The sequence below is a fragment of the Astatotilapia calliptera genome, chromosome 3 (assembly GCF_964374335.1).
Source record: "Astatotilapia calliptera chromosome 3, fAstCal68.1, whole genome shotgun sequence".
In the NCBI taxonomy this organism is placed as follows: Eukaryota; Metazoa; Chordata; class Actinopteri; order Cichliformes; family Cichlidae; genus Astatotilapia; species Astatotilapia calliptera.
Window position 1 is genome coordinate 38,754,808 of NC_137424.1, and position 9,449 is coordinate 38,764,256.

The 9,449-nt window shown below is 37.3% G+C and overlaps 1 protein-coding gene and 1 long non-coding RNA gene across 2 annotated transcripts; one reads left to right on the forward strand and one right to left on the reverse strand.

Annotated features, from left to right (window-relative positions):
• Window positions 1-134: 134 nt before the first annotated feature.
• Window positions 135-4,159, reverse strand: LOC145425368 (uncharacterized). The gene is made up of 2 exons (XR_013906038.1): window positions 4,029-4,159; window positions 135-761 (listed from the first exon to the last, which is right to left on the reverse strand). It is a non-coding gene; the product is annotated as an uncharacterized LOC145425368 (long non-coding RNA).
• On the forward strand, window positions 4,103-8,382 carry LOC113018671 (butyrophilin subfamily 2 member A2-like). Its single transcript, XM_026161971.2, has 10 exons — window positions 4,103-4,286; window positions 4,468-4,530; window positions 4,778-5,140; window positions 5,242-5,535; window positions 5,644-5,736; window positions 5,864-5,899; window positions 6,000-6,014; window positions 7,171-7,194; window positions 7,303-7,347; window positions 7,443-8,382. Exons 1-10 carry the CDS (start codon window positions 4,103-4,105, stop codon window positions 8,039-8,041), a joined length of 1,716 nt encoding a protein of 571 aa, XP_026017756.2. The 3' UTR covers window positions 8,042-8,382.
• Window positions 8,383-9,449: the final 1,067 nt, after the last annotated feature.

Below are 9,449 nucleotides of genomic sequence, written 5' to 3' on the forward strand. Positions count from 1 at the left end.
TGCGATTGGTGGATGCAGTTATAGTGCGGGGCTGATACAAAAGTTATTTAAAGGGCAACTAGTTCAGCTTTAATGTAGAAGAATCTGAGCACAATTATTGACTTTTATATGTGAAAAATTAGAGTAGAATAGAATAGAATAAAATAGTCCTTTATTGTAATTGTACATGTACAACAAAATTCTACAGGAATAAAATATAAATATCAAGACGGCATAAATAAATAACAAACAGGAGAAATATGTACAAAACAAGAGGAATATATACAAAACAATAGAAGGACACACATTAGTGAACAGGATGCAACATGCTTGAAAATAGTGCAGAGGACTTGGTCTGAATATAGTTCATGTGTGAGTGACCTGAGTATTAAGGTAGATCAAGGGTTATGACAGATCACCTTTTAATCTACTCGTGGCACTATTAAAGTATTAAATCACATGAGATTTCAAATTGCAGGAAAATCACTGGAGTTATAAGAGGCAGACAACTAGACACACCACGTGTATGCTATTGCTATTTATTGTGGTTTAACCTGTCAAGGACAAAAATGTAAAGAAAATTCTGCATCAAGCCTTGAAATCATAGCTTTCCTACTTTTGATAAGCCTGGATTGGTGGCATGATGGTTAGTGCTGCTGTCTCCCAGTAAGAAGGTCCTCGTTCAAATCCACCATCTGGCACAAATGGTTGTTTGTCTCTGTGATAGAATGGTGAGCTGTCTGGGGTGTAACCTATCACTTCAGGATTAGGCCCCAGCCCCCCTGCAACCAGGATAAAAATAGGAGGACGGTAGTTGTTGTAGATCCATTCACTTTATATGGTAACCAGACTCTAGACTTTGTTGAACATTATGTAATATGAAGACAACATGTAGTATTTAAGTGACCAAGTAGTATTGGGCTAAAAGTTATTGAATAGTGTTGAAATAAAATGACAAAATTGTGAAGGATTAAAATATTCCAAGAGCTCAACTTACTTCATCTAAACATGTTTCAATCGCATTTTATGAACCTCTAAAAAGAATGGGTGTGTTTTTCTTATAATTTAAAGGTTTACTGAATTACATATAAAAACATAAACACAGAACAAGGCAGTTCAAATACACTGACATAGAGTACGGTGTGCAAAGAAATGTGTACAGTGAGTTATTGGGTGATATACATTTGCCAAACATCTAGTGCACAGTCTCAAGATCAATACAGGTTATGTTTCCACTTTGTCTTTGGATTTGAACCCACATAAACTGTCCCAGTGGTCTTTCCTTGTCATTTTTACAGTTAAGCCTTATTAACATCCTCTCACATGCAGCAACAGTGTTCATCATCTGTCCACAATGGGACTATGCTATATATTTTACAGAATTCAAGTGCAATAACTCAATTCTAACAGCCTATTGCAAAACCTTTGAACTCGTAGCTTATTAATTAAATAATGCTAAGCAAATTATTTAAATTTGTATAAAATAACTCTTATTTAGAACAGTGTTTTGAGTGTGTGCAGGACAAATGTTTTTAAAAAATTTCTTGGTTTTAGTCAAAGGTGTCTTTTCTTCACCACTACATCCACACACCTCCTCTGGTCTTTCTCTGTTTCTCCACAAGGACCTCCTGTTACACAGCTAAAGTCATTGCATCGTCTGCTCTGCCACCTTTAGTCGTTTTCAGTGTCACTGTCTCCAACCCGTACATCACCTCGTTACCACCTTATATACAGTTGGGTGTCTGTTATTGTCATTTTTTAAATTTTTCTGTTTTTACTTTAGAGAATAAATACTGTACATCATGATGTGTCATCAAAACTGATTTAAATATCAATGATGAATGTCATTATCTTGCTAACAGAGTTAGCTTATAAAAACCTCCCCAGTGCCAATAAATATTACACCGCAGTAATTAAGTAATAAACAACAAAACAGTTTTTAACTACTGACGTCTGTTTTTAGTTTAAAAAAAAATTTATTTTTATTTTTTTGCAAAAAATACATTTTTTGGCTAATTAACACAAACTTTCTCTTTTATAATTAGAGGACCGTCTGGGGACTGATCAGAATCTTTTCCTGTAATTTTACACATTTGTTTCTTAAAATTTAACAGTCAGATTCAAACTGAAAGTTTTTTCCATTTACTATAGCAGTTTCTCTATCTCATGGAAAATCTAGTACATAATGCTGGAACTGTACTTCTTTTTCTCATATTGTGATAAGTTTCAGTCATCGGCGTAACTTTGTGCTGAACATTGGGGGTGTCAAGATCTCTGTCTAAATAAATAAATAAATATAATATATTTGGGTAAATTTCCAGATGATTAAACATGCAACTAATTTGCTGGTAATACCTGAAACTAATTATTGGGGGGGGGGAATTACGCCCCTAGTTTGAGTGGTCTATCATTGGTCTATCAGTGGTCTATCATTGCCGATATCATTACAATACTGATATTTTTAGCTAATAAACACCAGCTTATGTAGGGGAGATCCGTGTGTCATAATAACTTATGAGATGAATGATCAATTTGCAAACTCTGATTTTTCATTTTAATCACCACTAAATCACTGTGAGTTTTATTTTCCACAATAATTAGTTAACACAACAAAACACCTTTCAGCTTTTCATTAATTTTGAAACTGGGACTTTTATAAATAAAACAGACAAAACGTTCAGACATTTTTATTTTTTCATTTCAAATAAATAAATAAATAAATAAATATCTGACACAATTCAGAGGGCTACATACCGAACAGAGGATAGAAACAATGTATCGATCCTATATCGCTGGTTTTGCAAGACCTGTCAGCAGTCTGGAGTTGCTTCACACTGAAAGCATTTGGAGCCTCGCTACATGCTGCCAAACCGGCATTTAATCTCCGAGCAACCTATCCCAGAAATGTGAAGCAAGTGCGTAAGTTCATCTCTGAATGTTTTTAAAGCATTCCTACATTAAGCTTTACAGCCGATATATGCAGCTCAGAGGTCTGTGCGTTGTCATTATTAAATCTGACCGTTCAATGGATAGACTCAAGTCTTTCTTTGGAAAAAGCAGTGTTGCAGACGAAACCGTTTCGTGGTTAAAAAAACAGGAACTATGAAAAAGAAGTTTTTTATACTTGTGTTAAGCTGTGTGTAGAAATTAGACAAAATTCAGTCTCAGGTTAAATGTGATAGAAACAGCTTCCGTCTTGATAAAATATGAGTGTCATGAAGCCATGGTTGCATTTATTTGCACTGCTTTCCAGTCTGGGTGTCAATTTATGTTCAGCTTTAAGTATAAAAGGGTCCATTCTACAATGTGTTGTTATTGTTTTTTAAGTTGTTGAATATAAACATTATTTTTGTGCTAGGGTACTGCACTTCTTTTTTTTTTTTCCAGAGCCAAAGAGTTTTTTAAATATGCATAGAATTGCATTTTGAATTACTTTTTGAATATTTCTTAAAATACTTAGATTTAAAGTTCTACCAAAAGTTGAAATAAAAAGAACAGTATTGGTGAACTTTAAATATTTTGGGTGCAATGTATTTTTGCATACTGGTATAATAGAATAGCTTTGGAGTTTTGTTTTTTAAAACTTGAGTATGTACTTATACAAAATGCAACAAGACCTAAAAAACTGTTTTATTGATTATAAAATACACTATATCAGATTCATATCAGTATCGGCAGATATCCAAATTTATGATATCGGTATCGGACATAAAAAGTGGTATGAGCCATTTTAGTTTGTATGAGGGCACAGAGCTGCACGCCATCGACCCAGTCTGCGGCTCTTTTTCAAAGTCTGCTGTCATTCGTAGCGATGCATGAAACAAAATCACGTGGCCGATACAAACTACGGTGACCGTTAAGTTACATACGGGCAACCTACGTTGAGCGTGTCACGTGAAACAAACGCAAACGGAGAGTAGCGTTACACTGAAGTCAAAAACATTTTAGATTCACATTAAGTCTTTTTAAAAAAAATCATCACTGTATGTGTGGCGATGTTCGCGCAAAGTTTCGCTGAGATTGGCCCAAACGGGAGACGTTGTACTTACAGACATCCTGAGATCGATATAATAAAAGTTGTTTCAGAGTTCAAATCCTCGTCTCTCCGCCCTCTCCGACGAAAATGAAAATGAAAGTGAAAGTAAGAGTAATGCAAGCAGCAAGCTATCGAGGTCAGCGGAGAAACTGCAGAGAAAGAAAGGACTACCCGGACTGCTGGATTTCACGTTTTCTCGTCCCTCCCTTTAAGCTGCACATCTCTGACTGTGTGAGGGTGATTTCTCGGTGGAGCTACAGAAACACGATGGGTAGGTCGACACTGATCACTTGTTTTGTCGTTTAGCAGCATGCTAATCGTGAACTAGCCCTCGGCCCTTTTTTTCTGCCGTCAACATTAAACGCTTGTTTTCTTAAGCGTTGCTGGATTTGAGTTATGGGGAGGAAATTATAACGTCTCCTTACAATTTTCCGTCACCTCCCTTTTTACAGATCGACGGGTGACAGGTCTGTGTCTCCTGACGCTGTTTATATCTTCCTGCACTGCTGCTCCCAGTAAGTCTCTGATTAGTAGCACACAAACACACACACACACACACACACAATCTCAGTGTCTGATTCTGCTCATACCTTTAATGTTTCTGATTTTTTCAAGTTTAGCCACATGTTATTGTTACTTCTCTTGCTAAACCTGGAAACTTGATTGACTTCGTTATAATAAGATTTATCTTTCTGTGTTTAACCATCTTTTCCACTCTGGCAGTGTAAAAGATAAATGATGTCAGCGTTATTTATCTTACAGCTTCAACCAACTTGGTGGTTACCACCACGTCTCCTGTCACTGGGACTCGTGGCCATCAGGTCACATTGCCGTGCTGGCTCAGTCCACAGCAAAATGCAGAGGAGCTGGAGGTACGCTGGTACCGTACTAATCGCTTTGACAGCCCGGTAATGCACTACCAGTCAAAAAAGTTCAAATATCAAGAATCTGCCTACGTTGGCCGAGTCTCATTTGGACTCAAGGATGCAGCGTCAGGCGGACTGAATTCAGGCGATGTGAGCCTGAAGCTGCTGAACGTCACAACTGAGGATACAGGAGATTTTTTTTGTTATGTCAGCAGCAACCAGGGATATGATAGTGCACCTGTTAATCTACTCGTGACAGGTGAGTGACTTAGGGGTGGAAATGTATATGATGTTAAAAGCTTTGCTCTAAACCGTCGCATTAAAATGTTCTTCATCTTCCTCCTCGGACCCTTTATCTAGCTTCGGGAAGTCCTCCTTTTCTATCAGTAGTGTGGGGAGAAGATGACAAGGTGAACGTGAGCTGTGAATCTGAAGGCTGGTATCCACAGCCTGTGCTGCGCTGGTCAGACAAGAAGCAGGATGTGAAACCTCAAAGTCTGGTGTACAGAAAACTGTCTTCTGGACTTTTTTTAGTCCACAGTTGGCTTCTTCTTTCCTCCACCTCTGAGCCTTCCTGCTCAGTGGGTCTCTCTGATAAAGAGGTAAAGGAGACCAAAGTGAGCCTGGGAACTCTTCATAAGACTCTTGAACCTGGTAAAGAGACTTTTTGTGTGTGTGTAATAGTTATATTATGTTTATTTGTTTTTGATTGTAAATACAGTAAAAGCTGAAATACAAGATTTCTTGCTTTTTGTTTATTAGAGTCCTCGCCAGGTGGGTGGGTGGCCTTTGCACTGCTTCTTGTAGCTGCATTAGTGTTGGCTGCATTGGGAGTGATGTACTACAGAAAGAAAGGTACCGAATACATACACAATATATTTATATAATATCTTTAAATAGATAACACTTTAAAGTTGTCACTGTCATAAGAAAGTGTTCACTGTCTGAAATTAAATCCTGATATGTTTGTTTTGTGTTTCAGTGAGGAACGCCCAATCAGGAAGAGACCAAATTGATGGTAAGAAAGAGCACACGACAAGTTCAAATTAATGCTCTCAGTTATATAAATATGTGTCCGGGCGGAAAATGAATCCTGACATGAATATTTTGTGTTTCAGGGAACGGCTTAAGTGGTAAGAACGTCACACTGAACAAATCATTTTTCACATCAGCTGTGGTTTTGTTATATATGTAATAACGGGATAAAAGAATGATGCATTTGCTTGAAGATGGAGCAAAGTCAGCCTCTGACACAACCTGGATCCTATTCTCTCTGTGATTTGTTATCCCCATGCTGGTGTTGTGCTTACATCATCATCATAATGTTGGTCCAGGATCAATATTGCAAGTCTCCAATCATATTGTCTGAGCACTTCGTTAGCATTAGCCAAGAAGTTAGCTGATGCTTTAAAAACTGTCACTAGGAAACCAACAGGAGTAGCCTAAATTTGGCTAACAGCAAAGCTAATCTGATAATATATTTGTTATACTGAAAAAAATAATAAGTGAAACACTCAAAATACTTGTCATGTCTTTCAGAAGAGAGTTTTATCTAAGCCAAGACAGTTTATTCTTTTCCCCCACACTGCAAAAATGGACATCACAACATTGTGATTGGTTGGTTGCAATCTTGATCCTGGACCTAGAGTTTTATGATGATGCAGGAACAACACCAACATGGAGATATCAGATGGTTGATCTGATATCCTCGTGTTGGTGTTGTTCCCAGATCATCATACTAAATGTTGTTCCAGGATCAACATTGCAAGTGACCAATCAGAATGTTGTGACGTCATACTTTTGCGACTTCGGGAAAAACCGGCGTAAAACAAAAAACTGTACTAAAGCTGCGTGAAACCGCCTCTGTCCGCCGATCAACGGACCCTGACCCTAACCGTAACCCTTTAATAAACAGTAAGCAGAATTGATATTGTCCTTGCAACATTGGAATTTCATAAATGCACGAATGGCTTGGCGCACAAAAGAATAACGTCACAACAATGTGATTGGTCACTTGCAATGTTGAACCTGGAACAACATTTTCATGATGGTCTGGGAGCAACACCAACACGAGGATATCAGATCATCCGATATCAGATACACCTCCTACATTGCAAAAGTTATAGGATTGCAGTATCCCACACTGACCCATCAGTATCACTGTGGAAAGCTACACAAGACATTCTGTAATCATTTGCACAGTGTTGACATGACAAAGAAATCTGATTCAAATGATTCTTCCATTAAAACGAAAAATACAGATAAACTATTTGTTGTATTTCTCTGCAGAGACTGATAAACTTTTAGCAGGAGGTAAGACGTTACTAAAGCTGTCCTTGTTCTTAGAATCACGGTGACACATGAAGGTTATGTCATTAGGACATAATATTATAAACACATGTATTCTCTATTTCCCCACAGAAGTGGTGCAGCCAATGTCCATTTCAGAAGCTAGAAATCATTATGGTAATAACTTCATTCATTTTGTTGACAATCTCACATTTTCACAGTTTTTTCTCTTTCATGACTTTTGTCACTCTTTCTGATTCAATTTTCAACAGTTAATGTTAAACTTGAGGACAGAAACAACCCATACCTCAAGGTTGCAGGCAACAGAGTGAGAGAGGCCCAGATAGAATTTCCTGATGGAGAGATGGTTACCTGTGTCACAGCTATCAAAGGAACATCTGGCTTCTCTTCTGGAAAACACTACTGGGAGGTTTCTATGAGGATAGATGAGAAGCTAGGCATCAAACAGTCCTGGTGGGTAGGAGTTACAAGTGCAGCTGAAATCCCCAGTAATTCATCCACATCTTTTCCAAACACATCGAATGGTTTCTGGTTTCTGTCTTCGTCTCCCAAAAGAGCAAATAGTTTTCAGTTTAGCACACAACCTGAGATTTTAATACCTTTCCATTCAAGACCAGAGACGGTCGGTGTGTATTTGGATCGTGACAGTGGTGAGCTTTCATTTTATAATGTAGAAAAGAAAACACTAATTGGATCTTTCACGGCTACATTCAAAGGTGAAATCTTTCCATTATTTAACCCTGGAAAAGGTGACACATCACCTATGGAGGTAGTACAGAGGGAAGTACAGAGTCAAACAGGTGATGAAGGAAACTGTGCAGAATCAGTTGAGAACAAGACTGAAACTTAATATTGTAAGTAAGGAAAACTGTACAAGCTGAAACATTTTCTTTGTTTTTATGGGAAAAGTAACGAATGACCTCACATTACTTTTATACTGACTTACTGAGACATTAAATCCATCAATTCTGTCTCATGTTCAGGTTATTTATACCGTTTAAAAATTTGGAGGTCATATTAACTCAAACTCCATGGCTGCAGCATCATTTTATGTAAATACAATTGAAACTATGAATTTCTTGCTTATGGTTAAAAAAGTTAAATAATATCTATTAAAATTTAGGCAGGCAAACAAGAAAGAAAACCTTTATGCCTTTAACACATTCGATTCCAAGTGGAAGCAAAATACGATAAACAAAATGAGTAGTGCTGTGGAGGTTTTTTTGTAAACTAAAACAATGGCTGCTCTAAAATTCTATACACAGGTAATGGACTATTTCTGTTAGCAGTGTGTTACTGTGCTTCTGCCAGTGGTAAAGAGGGCAAACTTTCTTATCATCATCCTGGGAATAAAAGCTCCTTACCTTTGTGATATTCCCTAAATGATAAAATCCTGGAATGTGAGGTCACTGCCTTGCATCTCCAACTTGTGTGAAACAACAGTTAATGTGCGTAATGATGACGATAGTGCCATAAATTATGATTCTTGATAAGCTAACACAAATACCACAGGGTTAGCTTATCAATAACTGATCATTGATAGTTTATCACTGTTACAAACCAAAAATACGACAAAATAGTAAAATACTACCAAAAATATTAATACAAACAGAGAACACTACACATCCAGCCATCAGTATCTGACAGTGTTTCAGTGATGCAATGATTACTGTGGTTGTTGACAAAGCTGACCCTGTGGTAACACAGAGCACAATAATTGATCCTGGAGAATACCACAGATCTGTACATAGTAGTTAGTATCACTCAGTACCTTCTTCTTATACCCAAGTGTGTAGGATACTGTGATTGCAGCAGTGTCTGTGGCTTGGTTAGTTTTACAGTTGTTCTCAAACCCCTCTCGTCTTAATGTGGAACCAATGTTGGATGTTGCGTGTTTTACTTTGTATACCGAGTGTATTTGTATGCCAATAACACCATCTCGTTTTATTTATACTGTGATTAGGACATGTGTTGCTTGTGCAGTAGCTATAAGATTTGTTAGCATCACATGACCATTTTTAAGTTTCTTTTTTGGTGTGGGGGTGAGGGTGTACTGATGTGTTAGATCACTTTCCATTTTAAATTTTGTGATGGGTCACTACTGTAGTGGTCTTTGTATTGTTGTCAAGTTTTGATGGTATGCATATGTAAATAGAATAGCCTTTCAAATACTCTGAATTAAGCATTACAGTAATTAGCATGCATTTTGAATACTAATCAGAAAGCAGTGTACCTGACAACATGTTGTTTGTGTACTG